Consider the following 25,514-nt stretch of genomic DNA (forward strand, 5'->3'; position numbering starts at 1 on the left):
GAATGCAAGAAGGCTCAAGGTCATTGGCCACAGATAAAATGATGTCAAATCAAGTTATATCTACCGTAGTGCTGATTGGACTGATCATGTCAACCTCATACTTTCAAAATCTTAGCTAGCAAGCTAGACAAGCAGTCATCTTCATGAATCAAATCGACAATCTACTGGCAATCCTTTTCAATCCTTGTAATATGAAGATAAATTATAGATAAAACGTTTCTGTGCTCATCGGCCATTGGACATAAACATTAAAGATCCCTGACGTCATGATTCGACCATGTTTTTTTTTTAGAGTTCCCAGCATAAATGATGTAATATGTCAGGGAGATATGTATGCTGTAGCTAAAAAAATAATACTACGTGTATGCTGTGTAGTAAGCTGTTAGTTGCCCTGTGCCTCACCCTAATCATTTGGTCCCTCTCCCCATCATAACTTAGCCTACCATTCTGACTCGGTGGTGAACATGTAGCCTATAGCCTGTTTTAGAGAAATGTCATCATCGAATATTGTAAGAGCTTTCATTGTCAGCTTATATGCCCCCTTTATCCTATGGTTCTGACTTGGTTTACATGGAGAATACTGTAAAACCGACCCATGTTATGAATTCTGTCACTGTACATTTCAATAGTGCCGAACAATTAGTCATTTTGACTACATCCGTCCTAGCTCGCTAATTAAGGTCTTAATCGAGATGACGGATTGCCTCTTATCCGCTCATCGTTCCCTCATGCCATAGTTTTCACATGTTAATTGTCAGTAGAAACCACATTTGTTTAAGCAAGTCATGCATATCAGCAATGTTTTTAAAAAGGCAGTAAATGAGGCTGAATGAAGTGTTTTGATGCCAGACAATGCTGCTCTGATAGCCAGGTGTAGCGAAGGTAAGGATTCACTCCCTGGTGTAGGCCCTAACAGTTTTTGGGCACCGTTTGTCACTATTATAGTGCAATTCATGTATTGTTTAGTGGTGTGTTGTGTAGTGTAGTGGCTTTGCTGGCATGCAAAAAAATATACAAATTATAAGTCTATAGCCACAACTCAACAAACTGTTCCACAGACAGAAGATGTAGCGATAGGAGTAGGAAAAAGGTACTTGTGCATGCATTGATAAGCACACCTAAGACTGCATGACCGGTAAGTATTAGGATAAAGATGGCACTTCTAAATGCCTATTTCACACCATAGCCTGCTAAAATTGAAAGACAACTTTTCTTTCAATTTGATTTCATCACAAATGAAAATGTGGTTCTGACTAGCCCATGGATTTATTTTTCTGCATGGTTTCAGTGAAGAATTTGGCGTTTCTACTAGCCTTGTGCGACATGCACGTGCAGTTACAACTCTGCTAGAGTTAGTAGCAGGCGGACGAGCAATATCCACCATCGTAGTACGGATGACGTCTAAGCTAGAATGTGAAGCTAACTGAAGCTGGTTAGCTTTAGAAACCCCTGAGTAGATCTAGCTTGCTTCATAGGATACCCCTCTGGCCTTGGTGCCTCAACTGGCATACTCTCCTCTCAAAGAGCTGTTTGCAATGTCTTTACAACCTTCAGTAGGATAGGATGGCTTGTGAAGACTTAAATTATGTTCAAGACTGTTTCAAAGGTGTACAATGTCTGGCATTACATCTCTTATTGAGAGATTTGAATTCAGCTCTAAAGAATGTTAAGCTATAAGAATGTATATTTTTGGAAGACTTTGTATGATGCCACAGAGTAGTGATATTACATCCTCAACTCGATTTAGATCTAGAAAGTTTATCTATTTTGGTCGGTCATGAACAACTCTCTGGTAATATAATGACTCCCTTCCAAAATGAGGAGTGTGCTAGTTCGGCAAATGGATTGGTGAAAGGAGAGGGGACACTGCTCCATTTGTTTTGAATGCACTCAAACAGAAAAGCAATTTGAGAGCACCAACCTTTAGAAAAAGCCCTCACTGTTGAAGTGCAAAGGCAAAATTAATTAGGAAAATTAAAAGTGTGCACTGCGCAGTTTCTTCTACATTTGTCTCGGCCACTTTGTCAGCACTTCCTCATGCAAATTAAGCGACGCCGCACGTCGACATTTATAAAATGTCAATATATTCGTAGACAGTAAATTATAAACAATACTCTGTCAAGAAGCTGCAGCTGTCACATCAATACCAGCAGTTGATTAACTGGTTGACACTTCTCTTCTCTTGCTGGCAGACTGTGTAGACTTTAATTTATGTCCAACGGGAACAATAAGACCTGAACTACCCTGCTCTCGTCTGCAAGCCCTTTCGAATGCACAATGCATGATGGGTAATGTAATTAAGTTGAATATTTGCCACGTTTCTGAAATTGCTATTGCTTTTTTTTCAATCTCCCCCAAAAAGTGTATTGATTTAATTTTGTTTTCTAATTCCACAACAATGTGTTATTAGACTACTTTGTTCAAACTGTCCCCCAAATCAATATAGCAATAAATCAAGCATCAGAATGAGATCAGTTCAATACAGCTTTCTCCAACTTCGGATAAACAATTATGATGAAGATGATGTGCCATAATGCTGGGTAATGTTATACTTCAGCTCTTTAATGAAATACATTTTTATGACTTACATTTATCTTCAATACTAGAGTACAACCTTGTCCAAACAGACTAACCAGTAGGGGATAGAGGTCCTAGAGAGAGACTCCTCATTCTCACGTCACCTGTATAAATTGTGTACAAACTTTGGCGTGGGTAATTAACAGTTAAATATTGAAAGGTCATTTTTGATTAATCAACACTGTCTATAGTGTGAGTTAAGTCAACACCGCTGGAAGAAACAAGAGAAAACCTTAAACCAGAGAAAGGTCACAGGATCAATAATCCATTTAAGATGTTTGCAGGGATTCTGCTCTCCACTCTGCTTGTAATCAAGAGGGGATATTTATTTATCTATTCCTAACATTCAATACAGATTCCCTGGTAAAAAAAAGCCCAAACTCCCACAGCAGTCGATTTTCAGTTCCCTCACAAGGCCAAGGAATGAAAAGTCTCTAATCAAATAACATTTTATTTTCACGTTTCATAAACTAACAGTGATGTTATGGGTCCTTATGGGTTCTCTTCCAACAAGGAAAAGTTAAAGATGATAAACACACACACCAAAAAAAAAAGAAATAAATACACAGTGAATTACGAATAACAACAACGACTAAAAATAACATGTCTATATACAGGGAGTACCAGTACCGAGCTGATGTGCAGGGGTATGAGGTAATAACATGGTTATATACATGGAGTACCAGTACCAAGGCAATGTGCAAGGGTATGAGTTAATAACATGGCTATATAAAGGGAATACCAGTACCAAGTCGATGTGCAGGGGTATGAGTTAATAACATGGCTATATAAAAGGAATACCAGTACCAAGTCGATGTGCAGTGGTATGAGTTAATAACATGGCTATATAAAGGGAATACCAGTACCAAGTCAATGTGCAAGGGTATGAGTTAATAACATGGCTATATAAAAGGAGTACCAGTACCAAGTCGATGTGCAGGGGTATGAGTTAATAACATGGCTATATAAAGGGAGTACCAGTACCAAGTCGATGTGCAGGGGTATGAGTTAATAACATGGCTATATAAAGGGAATACCAGTACCAAGTCGATGTGCAGGGGTATGAGTTAATAACATGGCTATATAAAAGGAATACAAGTACCAAGTCGATGTGCAGGGGTATGAGTTAATAACATGGCTATATAAAGGGAATACCAGTACCAAGTCGATGTGCAGGGGTATGAGTTAATAACAAGGCTATATAAAGGGAGTACCAGTACCAAGTTGATGTGCAGGGGTATGAGTTAATAACATGGCTACATAAAAGGGAGTACCAGTACCAAGTCGATGTGCAGGGGTATGAGTTAAAACCTCTTGGAACTCCCCATCCCGGATCCGGGATCGTGACTAAAGCCTCAGGCTCATTAGCATAACGCAACGTTAGCGATTTCTGAAAATCGCAAATAAAATGAAAATAATGCGTCTGCTCTCAAGCTTAGCCTTTTCTTAACAACACTGTCATCTCAGATTTTCAAAATATGCTTTTGAACCATAGAAATTGACTAATTTGTGTAAGAGTATGCAAAGCTAGCATAGCATTTTGAGTAGCATTTAGCACGCAACATTTTCACAAAAACCAGATAACCAAATAAATAAAATCATTTACCTTTGAAGAGCTTCTGATGTTTTCAATGAGGAGACTCTCAGTTACATACCAAATGCGCAGTTTTTCCTGAAAGCGTCTGTGTGTAGGAGAAATCGTTCCGTTTTCTACATTGCATCTGGATACCGAAAAGAACCGAAAATTCAGTCACCTACAACGTCAAACTTTTTCCGAATTAACTACATAATATCGACCGAAACATGGCAAACGTTGTTTGGAATCAATCCTCAATGTGTTTTTTCACATATCTCTTCATTGATATATCGTTCGTGGAAGCTTGCTTTCCTCTCTGAATCCCATGGAAAAATACTGGCAGCTGACTTTTGCGCACCAATTTCGGCGCAGGACACCGGGCGGACACCTGGTAAATGTGGTCTCTTATGGTCAATCTTCCAATGATCTGCCTACAAATACGTCACAATGCTGCAGACACCTTGGGGAAACGACAGAAAGGGTTGACTCACTCCTCTCGCATTCACAGCCATATAAGGAGACAATGGAAAACAGAGCCTCAAAAATCCTGCTCATTTCCTGGATGCCGTCTCATCTTGGTTTTGCCTGAAGCTCACGTTCTAGGGCACGCACAGAAAATATCTTGGTAGTTCTGGACACGTCAGAGTGTTTTCTTTCGAAAGCTATCAATTATATGCATAGTCGAGCATCTTTTTGTGACAAAATATCTTGTTTAAAACGGGAACGTTTTTCATCCAAAAATGAAATAGCGCCCCCATAGCATCAAGAGGTTAATAACATGGCTGTATAAAGGGAGTACCAGTACCAAGTCGATGTGCAGGGGTATGAGTTAATAACATGGCTATATAAAGGGAGTACCAGTACCAAGTCGATGTGCAGGGGTATGAGTTAATAACATGGCTATATAAAGGGAGTACCAGTACCAAGTCGATGTGCAGGGGTATGAGTTAATAACATGGCTATATAAATGTAGTACCAGTACCAAGTCGATGTGCAGGGGTATGAGTTAATAACATGACTATATAAAGGGAGTACCAGTACCAAGTCGATGTGCAGGGGTATGAGTTAATAACATGGCTATATAAAAGGGAGTACCAGTACCAAGTCGATGTGCAAGGGTATGAGTTAATAACATGGCTATATAAAAGGAGTACCAGTACCAAGTCGATGTGCAGGGGTATGAGTTAATAACATGGCTATATAAAAGGGAGTACCAGTACCAAGTCGATGTGCAGGGGTACAAGGTAATTGATGTAGCAACGTAGGCATACATATAGAGCGTCTTTACACACTCCAACACACACATACACTTTCCTGAACTGACTCTATGCACAAGTGGCGGTCAGTGCAGTTTAAGATTAGGGAGCATAATTTGAATGAAAGATTACAACGTAGGTGCATACAGGTTGAGAGAAAATGCACACACTTTCCTGCATCAAGCTGATCTAGTGTGTAATCATTAGTCCAACACTTGAGTACCTGTCTGACATGCTTAGTGTGTTCTTGAAGGGAGCTCGAAAAGATGAGGATGTCATCCAAGTAAACAAACACGAAGATGTTAAGCATATCCCTAAGCACATTGTTTATGAGCGCTTGGAACACAGTCTGGGCGTTGGTCAGGCCGAAGGGCATCACCAAGTATTCATAGTGACCAGTAGGCGTGTTGAAGCGGTCTTCCACTCGTCACCGGGTCTGATCCGCACAAGATGATATGCGTTCCGCAGGAGTTCAAGCTTAGTGAAGACAACTGCTTTCTGCTTTCTAAACACACACACATAAATACACACACACACATAAATACACACACACACACACACACACACACACACACACACACACACACACACACACACACACACACACACACACACACACACACACACACACACACACACACACACACACACACACACACACACACACACACAGTACATATTCTGCTCTTATAAACAGTAGCAGCAGGGTATGTGTTGTGTGAAAGGATGTGTGTGAGTGTGTGTGGCGTCAGTATGCATGTGTACGCTTGTTATGTGTGTGTGTGTGTGTGTGTGGGCATATGTAGTGTATGTGTGTTGGGGTGTCAGTGGAAGTATTGTATGTGTGAGTGTGTGGGTCCAGTGTGAGTGTGTAGAGTCAGTGCTAGAGAGTTTGTGCGAAAAAGGGTAAATGCTGGTATTCAGGGTAGCCATTTGATTTAGCTATTTAGCAGTCTTGTTTAGTAGTCTTATGGCTTGGGGAAAGAAGCTGTTCAGGGTCCTGGAGGTTCCAGACTTGGTGCAGTGGTACCGCTTGCCATGCGGTAGCAGAGAGAACAGTCTATGGCTTGAGTGGCTGGAGTCTTTGACAATTCTTCGGGCCTTCCTCTGACACTGTATAGTATAGAGGTCCTGGATGGCAGAGACCTTGGCCCCAGTGATGTACTGGGCCATACCCCCTTCTGTAATTATTTTGGTCAGGTGCCTTGCAGTTGCTGTACCAAGCAGTGATGCAGCCAGTCAAGATTCTCTTAATGGCGCAGGTGTAGAACTTTATACGGAGCTGAGGGCCCATGCCAAATCTTTTCAGCCTCCTGAGGGAGTTGAGGCACTGTTGTCCCCTCTTCACAACTATGTGAGTGTGTGTGGTCCATCTTAATTCCTTAGTGACCGAGGAACCTGAAGCCCTCAACCAGTTCCACTACAGTACAGCCCCTTCAATGTGGAAGGGGTATGCGCGTCCCTCTGTTTTTCTGTAGTCCACGAATAGCTCCTTTACCTTGCTTACGTTGAGAGAGAGGTTGCGATCCTTGCACCATTCTGACCTCCTCCCTATAGGCTGTTTCATCGTCATCTGTGTTCAATCATACCACTGTTGTGTCGTCAGCAAACTTGATGATGGTGTTGGAGTTGTGTGGGGCCATGCTGTCGGGGGTGAACAGGGAGTACAGGAGGGGACTAAGCACACACCCTGGAGGGGCCCCGTGTTGATGGTCAGCATGGGGATGTGTTGTTGCTTACCCTCACTGTCTGGGGGTGGCCCGTCAGGAAGTCCAGGGGGTGTTCAGTCCCAGTGTCCTAAGATTGGTGATGAGCTATGAGGTGACAATGGTGTTAAATGCTGAGCTGTAGTCAATGAACAGCATTCTTACATAGGTATTGCTTTTCTCAAGGTGGGTGAGGGCAGTGTGGATAGCAAAAGAGATTGCGTCATCTGTGGATCTGTTGGTGTAGATGATGGTGTAGATATGAGCCATGATGACCAGCCTTTCAAAGCATTTCATGGCCATAGATATCAGTGCTACCGAGCAAGAGTAATTTAGGCAGGTTACCTTGGTGTTCTTGGGAATGGAGTCTATGTGATATGGTGGTCTGCTTGAAAACAGGTCAAGGATAGGTTAAAAATGTCAGTGAAGACACTTTCCATCTGGTCAGTGCATGCTCTGAGTATGCGTCCAGTTATTCCGTCTGGCACCACAACCTTGCCAATGTTAACCTTACTAAAGGTCTTACTCACATAGTTTACGGAGAGTGAGACCACACATTCGTCTGGAACAGCTGGTGCTATCATAAATAGTTCAGTGTTGCTTGCCTCAAAGCGAACATAGAAGGAATTTAGCTAGTCTGGTAGGCTCACGTTGTTGTGCAGCTCGCGGCTGGGTTTCCCTTTGTTGTCTGTGATAGTTTGCAAGCCCTGCCATATCCTGTCACGACCGTGTGTTGAATAAATGGACCAAGGCGCAGCGTGCATAGAGTTCCACATGTTTAATTATTGAAACTCACCAAAACAATACAGAAGCAAATGAAACGTGAAGTCATGGAGGGCTCACAGGCTACCATACATAAACAAGATCCCACAAAAAACCCAGTGGGAAAAGGCTGCCTAAATATGATCCCTAATCAGAGACAACGATAGACAGCTGCCTCTGATTGGTAACCATACCAGGCCAACATAGAAATAAAGAAACTAGAATGCCCACCCTAGTCACACCCCGACCTAACCCAAAATAGAGAATAAGGATCTCTAAGGTCCGGGCGTGACATATCCGTTGAGCATCAGAGCAGGAATAGTAGGATTCGATCTAAGTCAGGTATTGATGCTTTGACTGTTTGATGTCTTGTCAGAGGTCATACCGGGATTTATTATAAGCTTCCAGATTAGTGTCCTGTTCCTTGAAAGCGGCAGCTCCTTTAACTCAGTGCGGATGTTGCCTGTAATCCATGGCTTCTGGTTGGGGTATGTACATACGGTCACTGTGGGGATGAAGTTGTTGATGCACTTATTACCGAAGCCGGTGACTGATGTGGTATACTCCTCAATGTTATCGGATGAATCCCGGAACATATTCCAGTCTTTGCTAGCAAAACAGTCCTGTAGTTTGGCATCTGCTTCATTGGACCACTTCCGTTATGAGGGCGTCACTGGTACTTTCCATTTGAGTTTCTGCATGTAAGCAGGAAGCAGGAGGATAGATTCATGGTCTGATTTGCCAAAATAAGGGGGCGTCATGTCTTTACTATCACTAACTGACGATTGATAATTTTTATCAACGATTTTCTGTAATTAGTTATTACGCGACTGATTAATCACGTAACTAATTAACTAGGAAGTCGGGGCACCAAGGAAAAATATTCAGATTACAAAGTTATCATTTCCTAAAATAAATATTCAGATATTTTATCTGATCAATTAATCTTCGAATAAATGAATTATTTACTTTACCTCACGTTAGTCTCATTCCAAACGTTGTAAATGGTTGATTATCTGCACGAACCCAGTCTTCACTATGAGTCTTCCATACATCAATTGTCTTAAATCATGTATTTATTACTAACTAAGTAATTCACAGAAATGCATAAACAAACAAACAATCAAACAAGGCAAATGTGGTTACATGAAATGATAGGAGAATGTGCCCTAGTTGGCTAAAACGGCATGGCGGTTTGTTAGACAAAAGGGGAAGTGGGGGTCGACTAAGAAGTCACTACAGAGTGATAATTATAACAATTGAAATGCTAATCCTTTGCACATGAACGCTCACTCATTCGGGAACAATTGCAATAAATATATATATATTTACGCTCAGTGTGTCGTCTTGATCGCTGGTGAAAAGTTTGTTTCTTTTGTAGAATTGTCCGTCTCTCTCCCTCTCTCTCTGCCGCGGTTATAGTGAATACTTCAGAGTGACATTCATTTGTTTCGTTATTGAATGGATGTTTCGGCGGTTGTCGTTCTTCGCATTCAATGATACCGAATTCCTAGCTGCAGACTAGTAATTAATATCAAAGACTTGTTCTTATTCTGTCGGTATCGATAGTCTAAGAGTTTAACCATGTGGTAAGGTTAAAAGATTCACCAATGGTCTACAGTCTTTGTCCTCCTAATGGAGAAAAACATGGTCTGCAACCTTTAGCCATCTCGTAATTGAGGTAAGCTCGGTCTGCTGATCGAAAACCCGAGTAGGGGTTTTATTCGGAAGGGCTGAAAAAGGGCTGTCCCAGGAGGCCTGACCCTAATCAAAAGGAATTAGCATTTTTCTTCATTAAACAGTCCAAAATCATATTACACAATTATACAAACAGTATCATACTCACTCATTCATCTTATACAACAATTAGATGTAATCTTCATATCTGAGGCTATTATATAAACAGCATTATGGTAATGTGGCCACCCCGTCTCCCATGAGCTTCTCCAAGTTGTGACAAATGGACCAGTTCGTAGCTGGATTCTTCACCGATCTTTTATACTTTCTCTGGAACATGAAATTTGTTCGTACCTCTAGTTCTGTGAGTTGGAAGGATTTCCTTTGTCCTCTATGAAAATTTACTCTCTCTATACTGTGTGTCCATGAGGAGATCCTCTGGAATTTACGACGTCTCTCTGAGCACAGCAACCTAGTTGAAGGAGGAAAGGGGGAGGCAGGGAGAGGGGGGTGGGGCTTGCTAATCCCAAAGAGGCCAAAGTCATGACAGGGGCGAGGGAGGGCCTTGTAGGCGCTTCTGTGTGTAGTAATAGTGATGTAGAGTTTTGGCGCTTCTTGTCACATAGGTGACATGCTGGTAAAATTAGGTAAAATGGATTTCATTGCCCTTGCATTAAAATCACCAACCAAGGTGGGTCCGGAACAATGCCTGTTGTCCTCCTTTTGCTGGTATGGGGTAAATTTCAAACAGATTTTCCATTGTCCAATTTTTTGGTTGGTTTGAACTTTGATCGTATGGAAAACTTTTTGGGTTCAAAGAGAGAAAAAAACACAGGCTGCCTATAAATCAGTCATTTTATGAAAGCTTTTGTTGGAGGCTTTAGATAGAGGATCCATCATTTACTAAAAGACAGATGTTGGTATAATGAGTTTTCCACTGCAACAGCTGCCCTTAAACAAATAAGTGAGTAAGCGAGGCATTTTACAGGCAATTGCATTGAGGCTACACCAGTGCAGGACTTTGCCAAGTATTGACGTGCCACTCAACTCTATTCAATATCACATAAGGACACAATGAGGAAACATGTAGATGAATACTGGTCGGGCATATGTCTACAAGAATAGAATAGATATAGAGAACCAAGGTACGAGGCAGTTTTGAGAGAAGATAAATTAATATTACTGGGTACAACCATTAAGGTTACTGGTTTGGACTTAAGAGATGGAGCACCTTTGTTAGGATTTGTTTATCGGAATAACACACACAATCAGACATCATTTGAAAATCGGACCTCACTATGCAGGCCTTCATTGTACAGTTCCCTCCCTCTTTCCATCTCTCTCTGCTTCCTCTCAAATGCCATGTATTATCTGTCTGTAGATAATTCTGTAATGGAGTGTTTCAGCGCATCAAATGCTGTTTCTGCCGTCCGCACCAATTTTGGTCCTTTTGTCAAATTGGATTTCAAATCCAATTATCAGGCAAGGTAATCCACAACACACTAACCTGCTGTAATCACTCATTTGGGAGGATGCAGAGTCATTTGGGAGTCATTTCGGGAACAATCCTGCATTTGTGGGTAATTGGGAATAGGTGATGATGCCCTTGGAGGGTTTTGGGAGAGAGAGGTGGAGTTAGCCCCTTACTTTGTCTGGAAATGTAATAATTAAAGGTCAGTCAGGAACATGTGTTTAAAATGCATTGGTGAAGTAAACGAGGACGACTTCACTGTAACGTTGATATAACCATGTACCTTCTGGGTTGTATTGAATTAGTTTATTGATGTTCTAATTCATTTTATATTTTCCCTCTATGCATATGCTGTGTTAATAATCAGATATACTTTATTTCAAGAAACATTTTCAATGACAGGTACTGTAGGTGTTAAATTATAAGACCATGAGAGAATTTGAGAGCTTGTTGTGGCATTGGCTTTGAAGGAACTTTCATAACATGCAGGAACAACAAGTGCACAGTCTGTCTAGTTACTTATTTGATGTAGAGAAAAACCTTCTTTTTCATAGCCTTTCAGGGCTCACAAAGAAAGAGAATGCTGTCTGAATTTCAGGATTTCAAGACTGCAGCTAACACTGTGAGAAGGAGAATTCCTTGGTACACGTATGTTGTCACAGTCGCCTCTTGCTTTCCCTTCCCACATATTTGATCCTTAATGGGAATTCTACATCTGGTCAGATGGTGAGCTGATTGTAATGTTTAAGAGCATTTTTTCCTAACCTGTATTATAATCATACAGCTACTGTATGTAGACAAGCACTCACATCAACACTAACCCTTCTCACAAAGACAAATAAACAAGCACTCATGTTGTTGAAATGAAGACACGTTCAGACAGTTTTATATTTTTTATTATATTTATTTTTTTATTCCCCAAATATACAGAGCAAAAGCATCATAGATTCACAGACCAGTACAGGTAAAATACATTTTTTTCATATTTTTTCATTTGTTTTAAATACAGAGGGCCACTGCTTGAAAATAGTGGTTTACCCAGTACAATGTTCACTTTCTCTTTACATTACAGTATATACGTTGATGATTCACTTTGTACATTGACTTTTAAAACTTCCATGTCAAAAGCTTTTTGTAGCATGTTATTGAAAGACGTACAAGATATTGATAGGTAGAAATGAAAATGGAGAGTGTTGTGGCATTTACACTGTAAATGTGATTGACTGTCAGTTTTTCCAGTTTGGTTGGCATCTTCTCATGTGCCTGCTCTCTTAGTGTTGGTAAAGACATAATTCATTGCGAGAAACTATACATAACCATAAACAACCATTTTCAGGCAGAGCTACATTATGACAGTGTTAGTGTTAGGCATGTTATAATTATTCATAGATTTTTTATAATATTTAATTCAGACCAAGCAAAGGTCACTGATGCAACATAGCCACTGGGCACAGAAATCATTTCAAAGAGAACTATCCACCAATCTGAGACTAGCTCACCCCTCTCTCCTTTACCTCAGAAACAGCCTTGTGGGATGGGGAAATTGTGGACCAAACAATGGTCATCAACACCACTGAAACATAGAGGATACCTCCCTGTCTCATTGACCCTGGCAAATGGATGTTGTGTTTTATCAGGTAGGTGCAGCAACCCCATGTTATCGTTGTGGGCTTATTTATTCATCTGTTTGGCCAAGGCATATTTCTACAGCATGGCAAACAGCACCAGCTGGTGCCAAACAAACAACCGTCCTCAGGTCAAACATGCAGACTGGTGTATGCGTACCCATATGGGCTTTGATTCCCACTGCAGTGCATGTGATGAGCATGGCACAGGTGATACACAGACTCCCACGGTAGCGAGTTGGAAGTTGGAGGTTGGTAGTAGGGTAGAATGGAGGGAACCCAGTTACCACTCCCTTTTCCCTGGATAAATTACTGCAAGAAACCGGCAAATTATAATACATTTTTTATATGAACAGCATGGCGTTAAATGGAACTGTTCAATTATATGCAACGTCTAAATCTGGCTTCTCTACGGCCTCTGCATGATGAATCAACAACGCTCAGGGTGGGGACAGACAGCCGTTTCAGTATGGAGCGCAGTTCACAGTGCATGTAGACCTACAGTATCATCTCATCATATTAACATTTTGTTGTTGTGACAGGTAGGCCTACATTTGCTGCAGCATAGTCTAACCTACAATAATAAAAAGACTGAATGCGCATCTAATTTACCAATCTCCATCTGGCTTTCTGTCTCATCTTATTTTTTTATTGTAAAGAATATATTTTTTTAATTGCAGCTGCGTTTTTAAAACAGCCTATCACTCGAATATCAGCAGTCTTTCTCCGTTAGTTCCATTCAAAATAGATCATCCTGTTCTAGATTGATATTTTTTTTTACCTTTATTTAACTAGGCAAGTCAGTTAAGAACAAATTCTTGTTTCAATGATGGCCTAGGAACAGTGAGTTAACTGCCTTGTTCAGGGGCAGAATGATTGATTTTTACTTTGTCAGCTTGGGATTTTGCAACCTTTCGGTTACTGGTCCAATGCTCTAACCACTAGGCTACCTATATAGATGTCTATATACATATATAGATGTCTATATACATATATAGATGTCTTAGCCTACCTCTTTCAGGTTATAAATTATATACATCATTAGCCTTATATTTAGATAGTTAATGATGGGTTGTGCATAATAAGCTTCTAACTTACAGCCTCTGTGTCTTACGCAATACGGACATACCTGTGCTCTGCTGCCCTCTCTCCTTAACTTAAAAAACTCTCCTTAGCTCTTGGAGTCCCATGCAGGAAAAGCAAGACTAGAATAGCTTGCTGGACAAAATAGTTTTTAGCATTTCTTATTCCAATATACTATTCGAAGAGGGATGTGAGCTCTTGCTTGATGAATGTTAAATACAGCAGCCAATATAAATTATGGGAAGTTTGAAAGAAGAACAAACGGACGATGATGGTAGGCTATAGCAGTTATTTATTTAGGCCCATAGGCTCACCAAACGGACGATGATGGTAGGCTATAGCAGTTATTTATTAAGGCCCATAGGCTAACCAAACGGACGATGATGGTAGGCTATAGCAGTTATTTATTTAGGCCCATAGGCTAAACAAACGGACGATGATGGTAGGCTTTAGCAGTTATTTATTTAGGCCCATAGGCTAACCAAACGGACGATGGTGGTAGGCTATAGCAGTTATTTATTCAGGCCCAGAGGCTAACCAAACGGACGATGATGGTAGGCTATAGCAGTTATTTATTCAGGCCCATAGGCTAACCAAACAGACGATGATGGTAGGCTATAGCAGTTATTTATTTAGGCCCATAGATTAACCAAACGGACGATGATGGTAGGCTATAGCAGTTATTTATTTTGGCCCATAGGCTAACCAAACGGACGATGATGGTAGGCTATAGCAGTTATTTATTTAGGCCCATAGGCTAACCAAACGGATGATGATGGTAGGCTATAGCAGTTATTTATTTAGGCCCATAGGCTAACCATTCAATCTTTGTGAAGAGAAGTGAAAGCCTTCTGCATCTCATTTTTGTCCTATATTATTCAAGGGTGTCATCAGAATGATGACAATAAGGACAACAAAAGTTATTTCATTTAGGCTATCTGTTCAACGCTAGGAAGAAATCAAGCAACAATAGAGAGAGGAAGAGGAGGTAGTCCAATAACATTATGGGAAATATTATGAAAGGTATATAAGCGTCGGCCTACTAATTATACAAATAGGCCCTATTATATTTGAAAATTATAAATAGATTCTAGCCTATACTTGTAACGTTTTAGGCCGTATGTTCTGCACCAGAATCACATTTTCCCTCCCTGCTTTATCATGGTTTGAATGATGTACATAATTCTAGTCCATATAATACAGTATAATACAATACAGTACAGTAATACAGTTCACACTCAAAAAGAATAGCCTATTAGAGCTAGTTTAATTTATTTACCCAAGAGAGCATATAGCTAGCTACATCTATGGGCTTTTATGTTTTTCTGTCGTGCGTGTCATATACTCTATGTATTGGATATCGGCACAATCATTTTGACTTTTTTGGCCTTGGGCTCATTAAATGTATTTAATGTATGGCTCATCAGGCTCAGGTAGCATCAGGGTTGAATTTTCGATCAAAGCTCTAGTCAGACATAGGCCAATTTATATGATTTATAATGCTTTTGAATGACACTTCCGGCTTTGGCGGGAAATACTGGGTTACCCGGGAGAAAAGTGATTTATTCTTGGGATGGAACATTTGTAAAATACCGGGTAGATATTCAACCATAGTTGGTAGAGTGGCATTTCAATTATTAATCCATCCAGTTTGCTGGTCATACAAAGGCAGATGTTATAAAACCTAAAAAACATTGCGTGTTTGGAGTTGCTGCACTGCGGCCCGAGTCAGTTGGTATTATTGTAACCCATCAGTAAGACAATGCTGTATCTGGGAACTGAAGCACATGGAAGAGAGTCTCTTTTCTCTAGGGACATTCTAGCTCCTATCTCACCCCATGAACAGTTCCCGTGCCAAACCCTAGAGCCAAACAGCTTTGACCGTGTGACTGTGTGAGAGAGACTGCCACAAAGAGATTAAAAACTGCTCACACAAATCACTCGTTTGCAAAGACAAGCTTGGTTGGAGATGTCAATGAATGCTGAGAGAGAAAAAAAGGGACGGATAATTGATTGTCTGTCTGTACAATATTGACGACATAGGGATTTGTTTTGCCCTAATATACTGAAAACTGACTGAGAAAAGAAATAACAGCAAAATTATATACAGAGAGCGTTTGAGATTTATATACAGTGTTCTAAGCGGCAAACTGGATTATCAGCATTGAAACAGACCTTTTTGTGTTTAAGCCGCACAATGGGCGCCAATCCATTTGTAAAATTAGAGTCAAACCACGACCACTCAAGTAGAAAAGCCCATTGAAATGCCTTGAATATAATCACATGTAAAGTGCTTACAGCAACAACTTTCTCATTTGTCGTAGGTACTGTCTAACTCTTACACAGGATTTAAAATTTTCAGCAAGACAACACAAGTGAAGAACTATTTAATACATTTGATATCTATTCCATTGGCCGAGTAGTCCCGCAGAGGAAGACCAATGCAAAATAATGAGATAAGAGTGGACTGTTTTAGATTTGAAAAACAGGAAATGACATCATCATTGCGACTCGGTGTCCACTGTATTGCGGTAAAACTGGAACGTTGTTTTTCTGGCATTAGGCAACATTTTACCCTTCTCTAATGCTTGATCTAATACCGATCAAACTGATGTTAGAAAGCAGAGTCTGACTGTTCAGACCTAGAAGCCACCCACAGACAAACACCTTTTATAGACTTTTGAAGACTAACTGATGATGTAACATTTGACGTATTTGCGAGGGTAAATTGCAGACGAGTAATATAATGTAACTGACACTCCAAGAACTGCGCTTGAGAATGAATGTACATCCGCCGCACCCACTTAAGACCTCCACAATGGATGGCTCGTAAGTCTTGTACTGTATGGTAGCTCAGGCCTGACTGTATGGTGCGTGGTGATATGTAGCGTGGTGGCAAAATGATGTACTGTATATTTTAGTCATTATCACCAACACCACCACATTGATTATCACATCCAATAGAATGTGCTGTATTAGTTTAACATTACCGTGGTTGGTCTTGTCTAGTGTAGTACTACTTGTCCTGTATGTGACATGTCCTGTGTTCCATGTGACCGTGTTGCCCTCCACAGCAGGCTAGCTAGCAGAGAGGAGGCATTGTGGATCTACCATACAAATGCTTTTGCCTTTATCAGTGATGGGATTTGTTTCTGTGTTTCCCTAATCTCTCAAATTAAATGACAACAATGATAATGGTGAAGAAAGTGAAATTCCATATCTGGCATGTACAATACACTCACTTAAAACAGTCAGTGTTTATACAGTAGTCTCACAGCAGCCAAATCAAAACAACAATTTACATCACATATTCCTATCCATTTCCTTCGATGAGCAGCTAGATCACAGTAGGTATACAGTCTGGATTGACTGAGCTCCAGTATTAACATGGTATTGGGAAAGCCACATGATGAAAAGCTCTGATACACAATGTTTACATTTGGTTCCGCAGGCCGCATCCTATCATGTGGACATGGCTGATGATATAAAGCAGTTAGTATGAGAGACTTCACATTACATGGGTAGCACAGACATTATAGTCAGGCAGCTATGCTCCCCTCCATTTGAGCTGGCATGGTGTCGACAGGTTGACTGAGAAACCAACCCCCTTCTTTAAATTAGAACACACCCCGTTCTGCTTCTGAATGTAAAAGTTTGTCTCATGAAATGTCTCTCGGCATTTCAAACAGTCCCAAGAAAAAATGGGATCAAACTCTACTCTCATTTCCCAGTCCGAGTCCTCAAAACAAATTAAATCAAGCATCTGAGTAAAAATAAAGGATGCTGAATAAAATATGCGTAATGTACACTGATATTATTCCTATTATTCGTTTCAGGGTCACAAATTCTGAAACGACAACTCAGGCTTTCCGGTTGTGATCACAGGCCTCCTTATCTGTAGAGTTCTGAGGGCTGGGAACCCCGGGGAAAAGACTGCCTTTGGTTAAGTTTTTGGCAAGTCTGGACACATTTTGAGAGTCCTACTCCACTTACAGAAGGGATGAAGTTGAATCAGCCAACTTAACATAGAGCGTGTGTGAGGGGAGGCTGGGGGGAAAGGGTATAAGAGAGAGGAGAAGCTTTGACATTTAACACACATTCATAGTTGTGCTTAGAACTATAAGAGAGCAGCAGAATATTGGCTTACACATACAAAGTGATGGGTGACTTTTGCCACCCATAAGAGAGTGGTCCCGCTTTGTTTTAAAGACAACTTGCTAGCCCCCAGCCAGAGCGTTTGGTTATTTTGCTACCTTACATGGGAGCCTATTTCCACTGTCTATCTGTGCGACAACCACCTCCACACTTGAGTTGTGTCCATGTTGGCAAAAGAGCTCTGTGGCACAGCTACAGTATGTTTATGGTTTATGGGGCCTTTATTTACTAAATGAAGAACTGGACAACAGGAGGTGGTTTCTGATGAGCTTAGGATGGGATGTGGGGTGAATGCCAGGTTTTTGAAACACTGGTTGGAACACAGAGAATTATGAACAAGTCCAATGTGAGTTAAAGCCACCTATTTCAAGGCTTCTCACCAACACATCATGTGCTTTGAAACGTAGGTCCCTTTCAGGAAGCTGTATGTTTCCCATAGTTCCAATCCACGGCTGGATACCCCAGGACAGGCAGGCCCTCTCTGGCTGTCAGGTCAGACGTGGGTCTGCATGCGCTTCTGGAGGGGCCGTGTGAGGTCTGAGTTCTGGGAGGAGGACTGGGAGTAGTGGGATGAGGAGGAGGCGGAGGCGGAGGCCTTGCTGTCCTTGTCGAACTGCACGTAGCCGTCCTGCTTGCTGTAGCTGCTCACACTGCTATCGCACTGCGTGTCGATGAAGGAGCTGGAGTCGCTGAGTGATCCTCTCTGGAACTCCCTCTCGCACAGCTCGATGGAGCTGCTGCCCATGCCCAGCACGAAGCGCTGGCTGTAGTCGTACAGACGGTTTGGCCCGGCACCTAGGGTGGAGTAGATGTTGGTGAAGGACATGCCCGTGGGTACCCGCTGCTTGCCCCCGGTGGTGGCAGCGGTGGGATTCCGCATCTCTGTAGTCTGGTTACCTTGAAGGGTGATGGTGGGGGTGGAGTGGTGCTCCTTGAAGGTGTTGACACTGTAGTATCCATTGGTGGGGTCCTTTAGGAGGCAATATGGGAGAGGAGAGAATATAAGAGGAGAGGAGGAGAGGAGATGAGAAAGTTAAAGTAGTTGAATTAGTTTTGTCATTGTCAATTTTGAAAAATTACCCCACTGGGTATGCCTTGTTGGCAAAGCACAATAGACGACAAGAAATTATTTTCCTAAGTGAGGCAGAAGTCTGAAAAGAAGTACATCTCTGGAGGAAAACAGACTAAAGTAAATCATCCCATCGTTTATATGTATTTATTCTTCTCAAAGCTTAAACAGTGTCAAGGTCAAACTGGCTTTAATTACCATTCAAATTGGCATATAAATAAGGAAACCGGCTGCTGCTGCATGTGTCAGGTCTGAACCAGGAAAAATAGTAGCTTAAGCTCAATATTATGATTTTGTCTTCTTTTGCATAAACCTCTACAATCATGTTACTTGCTAATTAACAGGCCTTGATGATTCAGTTTGGCAGCCAACAAGTCCTCCCAAAGTTCACTAATACCCCAGTTTAATTGGGCCCAAAACGGTTTGTGAAAACAAAGTCTTGAATTTGATGTATGCAAAATAAATGACTTGTGTGGAGCCATGGCTGCCGTGCCAAGGTTGCTATTGTCACACAGCTCCTGGCTCTTCCCTCGATGATGCTGTTGCTAAGAAGCAGCCGTGACAAGGCTGTGAGAATGAACGTGAATGTCAAACCCAACGAGCACAATGCGCCATGGTTGCAGTGCCGAGGTTGCTGTTGTCACACAGCTCCTGGCTCTTGCCTCGACGATGCTGTTGCTAAGAAGCAGCCGTGACAAGGCTGTGAGAATGAACGTGAATGTCAAACCCAACGAGAACAATGCTGGATCCCAGAGGAGCCATGCTAATCATGGCGAAATGGCACAGCTATGACAACCTGAGAGAATCCTCATTATGAGTGTCATTATCAGACTTTGTGTCCCCTTATCTGGTGTCTGGTTCCCGGTGATCTCCTCCCATACACACACTCATCAGTGTGGATCAAAAGAGCCAGGTCCAATGGGAACAGGTATGCAGACAGAACACCAGATGAATACTCTTGTGTACTGGGTGAACAATCATCTGTACAATGGCATAAATAAACAGGACCACAATTTTGTTTTCAGCTCCTGATTCGTTTTTTTTGCGTTTGTGGGGTGAGCCTGTATTGGACATCACCTATAGTAAGTTGTTTGTTCCACAGTCTAATGATATTATCTGTGTGTCTTGTTTGAAGGAGGTTCTTATTTCAATATTTATTTCTTCAGAAGGATTATGCCATATCTCCCACACTGTAGATGTGCTAAACTCTGCATGCAGAGTGAGGTAATGATGAAGTGAACAGCACAGTGCTAGTCTAATTGAGGAATTTGCATATCTGAGAACCAGGGGGCCTCTTGTTAAAAGACCCCATACTGACTCTTTGCCTGTCTGTTTTAACTATAACTTCCGCAACTGCCTTATATTCCACTCCAAGTGAGTGTTTATGTTGAAATAACAAGAACTGGTGTCATGCGTGAGAAGGGTCTGGAACAAAAGCAGTGCAAAGACTGCTCATTATCAACATAGAAAGGTACAGGATAGCCACCTATTATTCAGAGGGAACGTTTAATACTTGTTCCTTGTACAGTAGGTCCAGACAGGTATAGTGTGCTGGATTTTGTGAGTCTGTTATAGTGCTATTAACATACAGTAATATATCTGTTGTCACAGTGTTGACAAATGAAAAGCTTCTCCTTTGCGAGGCCCAGACTCACCAAGTCCTCCAAACTGTATCTAAAGTAGAAGTCATGGGGCTTCTCTGGCATAACAAGTATTGTTGATTGAGCATACTGCAATTCTAGCACTTAATTTTTGTCACATTAAGAGCTCTTTCATTACAGTGAAAATATCAGGAAGGCAATTAACGCGTTCTATTATAAATTATTGGTTTTGGTTGAATACAATGGCTCTGGAAATTTCTTTTCACTTTTAAGTGATTTGATTGCAGAAATGGTGAACTCTCATTACGAAAGTTTAACACTGATTCTGCTTTGCCGAAGTGTGACTAATGAATATTACAATGTATCATACGATTCTCTATCTGGTGAAGAAAAACGTTCTGAAATTATTTTTCCAAACCATCCATCAGTGATTACAAATGTCATTTTACAATACACATACATACAGTTGAAGTCGGAAGTTTACCTACACCTTAGCCAAATACATTTAAACTCAGTTTTTCTCAATTCGTGACATTTAATCCTAGTAAAAATTCCCTGACTTAGGTCAGTCAGGATCACCACTTTATTTTAAGAATATGAAATGTCAGAATAATAGTAGAGAGAATGATTTATATCAGCTTGTATTTATTTTATCACATTCCCAGTGGGTCAGAAGTTTACATACACTCAATTAGTATTTGGTAGCATTGCCTTTAAATTGTTTAACTTGGGTCAAACATTTTGGGTAGCTGGGTGAATAGGTTGGGTAAATTTTGGCCCATTCCTCCTGACAGAGCTGGTGTAACTGAGTCAGGTTTGTAGACCTCCTTGCTCATACACTCTTTTTCAGTTCTGCCCACACATTTTCTATAGGATTGCGGTCAGGGCTTTGTGATGGCCACTCCGAAACCTTGACTTTGTTGTCCTTAAGCCGTTTTTTCACAACTTTGGAAGTCTGCTTGGGGTCACTGTCCATTTGGAAGACACATTTGCAACCAAGCTTTAACTTCTTGACTTATGTCTTGAGCTGTTGCTTCAATATATCCCAAAAGTTTTCTTTCCTCATGATGCCATCTATTTTGTGAAGTGCACCAGTCCCTCCTGCAGAGCGTTGGACTAGTAACCGAAAGGTTGCAAGTTCGAATCCCCGAGCTGACAAGGTACAAATCTGTCCTTCTGCCCCTGAACAGGCAGTTAACCCACTGTTCCTAGGCCGTCATTGAAAATAAGAATTTGTTCTTAACTGACTTAGTAAAATGAAGGTAAAAAAAAACATACACATGGTTAGCATATGTTAATGTGAGTGTAGCGAAATGCTTGTGCTTCTAGATCCGACCGTGCAGTAATATCTAACAAGTAATCTATCAATTTCACAACAACTACCTTATACACACAAGTGTAAAGGAATGAATAAGAATACGTACATACAAATATATGGATGAGCGATGGCGGAACGGCATGGGCAAGATGCAGTAGATGGTATACAGTACAGTATATACAGTACATATGGGATCAGTAATGTTATATAAAGTGGCATTGTTTAAAGTGGCTAGTGATACATTTATTAATCCAATTTTTTATTACTAAAGTGGCTAGAGATTTGAGTCAGTATGTTGGCAGCAGCCACTCAATGTTAGTGATGGCTGTTTAAAAGTCTGATTGATGTCATTGAGATAGAAGCTGTTTTTCAGGCTCTCGGTCCAAGCTTTGATGCACCTGTACTGACCTCGCCTTCTGGATGACAGCGGGGTGAACAGGCATTGGCTCGGGTGGTTGTTGTCCTTGATGATCTTTTTGGCCTTCCTTTGACATCGGGTGGTGTAGGTGTCCTGAAGGGCAGGTAGTTTGCCCTCGGTAAATGCATTGTGCTGACCTCACTACCCTCTAGAGAGCCTTACGGTTGGTGGCGGAGCAGTTGCCGTACCAGGCGGTGATACAGCCCGACAGGATGCTCTCAATTGTGCATCAGTAAAAGTTTGTGAGTGTTTCTGGTGACAAGCTGAATTTCTTCAGCCTCCTGAGGTTGAAGAGGCGCTGCTGCACCTTCTTCACCACACTGTCTGTGTGGGTGGACCATTTCAGTTTGCCTGTGATGTGTACGCCGAGGAACTTAAAACTTTACATCTTCTCCACTATTGTCCCGTCAATGTGGATGTGGGGCTGCTCCCTCTGCTGTTTCCTGAAGTCCATGATCATCTCCTTTGTTTTGTTGACATTGAGTGCGAGGTTGTTTTCCTCCGAGGGCCACACTCCGAGGGCCCTTACATCCTCCCTGTAGGCCGTCTCATCGTTGTTGGGAATCAAGCCTACCACTGTAGTGTCGTCTGCAAACTGTTTTTTTCTTTTTGATTTTACTAGGCAAGTCAGTTACGAACAAATTCTTATTTTCAATGACGGCCTAGGAACAGTGGGTTAACTGCCTGTTCAGGGGCAGAACGACAGATTTGTTCCTTGTCAGCTCGGGGATTTGAACTTGCAACCTTTCGGTTACTAGTCCAACGCTCTAACCACTAGGCTACCCTGCCGCTCCAACTTGATGATTGAGTTGGAGGCATGCAAGGCCACGCAGTCATGGGTGAACAGGGAGTACAGGAGAGGGCTGAGAACGCACCCTTGTGGGGCCCCAGTGTTGAGGATCAGCGGGGTGGAGATGCTGTTTCCTACCCTCACCACCTGGGGGCAGCCCATCAGGAAGTCCAGGACCCAGTTGCACAGGGCGGGGTCGAGACCCAGGGTTTTGAGCTTAATGATGAGTTTGGAGGGTACTATGTTGTTAAATGCTGATTTGTAATCGATGAACAGCATTCTTACATAGGTATTCCTCTTGTCCAGATGGGTTAGGGCAGTGTGCAGTGTGATTGCGATTGTGTCGTCTGTGGAACTATTGGGGCGGTAAGCAAATTGGAGTGGGTCTAGGGTGTCAGGTAGGGTGGAGGTGATAGGGTCCTTGACTCGTCTCTCAAAGCACTTCGGAAGTGAATGCTGCGGGGCGATAGTCATTTAGCTCAGTTACCTTTCTTGGGGACAGGAACAATGGTGGGAACAGCAGACTGGGATAAGGATTGATTGAATATGTCCGTAAACAAACCAGCCAGCTGGTCTGCACATACTCTGAGGACGCGGCTTGTGATGCCATCTGGGCCGGCATCCTTGCGAGGTAGCGGGCCATGTCGGTGGCACTGTATTGTCCTCAAAGCGAGCAAAGAAATTGTTTAGTTTGTCTGGGTGCAAACACCCCCACAAGATGCTGCCACCCCCATGCTTCACATTTTGGATGGTGTTTTTCAGCTTGCAAGCCTCCCCCTTTTTCCTCCAAACATATCAATGATCATTATGGCAAAACAATTATATTTTTGATTCATCAGATCAGAGGACATTGCTCCAAAAAGTACGATCTTTGTCCCCATGTGCAGTTGCAAACCGTAGTCTTGCTTTTTTATGGCGGTTTTGGAGCAGTGGCTTCTTCCTTGCTGATTGGCCTTTCAGGTTATGTCGATATAGGACTCATTTGACTATTGATTGAGATACTTTTGTACCTGTTAACTCCAGCATCTTCACAAGGTCCTTTGCTATTGCTCTGGGACTGATATGCACTTTTCGCACCAAAGTACGTTCATCTCTAGGAGACAGAACGCGTCTCCTTCCTGAGCGGTATGACGGCTGCATGGTCCCATGGTGTTCATACTTGCGTACTATTGTTTGTACAGATGAACGTGGTCTTGGCTGATTTCTTTTGATTTTCCCATGATGTTAAGCAAAGAGGCATTGAGTTTGAAGGTAGGCCTTGAAATACATTGACAGGCACACCTCCAATTGACTCAAATGATGTCAATTAGCCTATCAGAAGCTTCTAAAGCCATGACATCATTTTCTGGAATTTTCCAAGCTATTTAATGGCACAGTCAACTTAGTTTATGTAAAATGCTGACCCACTGGAATTGTGATACAGTGAATGATAAGTGAAATAATATTTCTGTTAACAATTGTTGGAAACATGACATGTGTCATGCACAAAGTAGATGTCCTAAACGACTAGCCAAAACTATAGTTTGTTAACAAGAAATGTGTGGAGTGTTTGAAAAACGAGTTTTAATGACTCCAACCTAAGTGTATGTAAACTTTCAACTTCAATTTAGCTTTATGCTTGCTGTATGATTTTCATTCAAAGTTATTGGTAACTGGTATTGCCAGTGTACTCTGCATTCTAAGACATGGCTCCTGAACCTCTAGGGCCATACACATTCTGATTCCTAATACACCACCTTGGTTGACCCCTTAATTCATCAAATTTAACTTTAATTAGATACATTTGACCCCTGGCTTTATTTAGCCAATGTGGAAGGAAATGGTCCTGTTGAAGATCAACCTCTTGCCTGCCTCCTCCCGTCTTTCTCCTTCTCTACCTCTATCTCCTTCCGCCCCCCCTCCATCATCCATGTTCATGGACCTACCTTGATATGCTGGTACTCTTTCTCATCCTCTTGCAGCACCTCTAGCTGCTTCAGCACTGACTCCTGCTGGAACTCCCCGCGTTCTACCTGCATATAGACATCATAACCGCCATCGATAAGAGACATTACTGTACAGCCATATTCATCGACCTGGCCAAGGCTTTCGACTCTGTCAATCGCAACATTACTATTGGCAGACTAGACAGCCTTGGTTTCTCAAATGATTGCCTTGCCTGGTTTACCAACTACTTCTCTGATAGAGTTCAGTATGTCAAATCGGGTGTGCCACAGGGTTCAATTCTCGGGCTGACTCTCTTTTCTATAAACATCAATGATGTTGCTCTTGCTGCTGGTGATTCTCTGATCCACCTCTATGCAGACAACACCATTATGTATACTTCTGGCCCCTCCTTGGGCACTGTGTTAACTAACCTTCAGACGAGCTTCAATGCCATACAACTCTCCTTCCGTTGCCTCCAACTGCTCTTAAACACAAGTAAAACTA

General features: G+C 41.7%; 1 protein-coding gene across 1 annotated transcript in view; it reads right to left on the bottom strand.

Moving 5' to 3' along the window:
• Positions 1-16,971: 16,971 nt before the first annotated feature.
• LOC135553420 (kin of IRRE-like protein 3) overlaps positions 16,972-25,514 on the bottom strand; it is a 105,481-nt gene continuing 96,938 nt past the window's right edge. Inside the window, exons 16-17 of the mRNA XM_064985547.1 lie at positions 25,010-25,096; positions 16,972-18,858 (exon numbers count right to left, since the gene is read on the bottom strand). Coding sequence (XP_064841619.1) covers positions 18,382-18,858; positions 25,010-25,096 — 564 coding nt within the window. The 3' untranslated portion in view covers positions 16,972-18,381. The remainder of the gene's footprint in view (positions 18,859-25,009; positions 25,097-25,514) is intronic.

This window comes from Oncorhynchus masou, chromosome 13 (assembly GCF_036934945.1).
Source record: "Oncorhynchus masou masou isolate Uvic2021 chromosome 13, UVic_Omas_1.1, whole genome shotgun sequence".
NCBI classification, from domain to species: domain Eukaryota; kingdom Metazoa; phylum Chordata; class Actinopteri; order Salmoniformes; family Salmonidae; genus Oncorhynchus; species Oncorhynchus masou.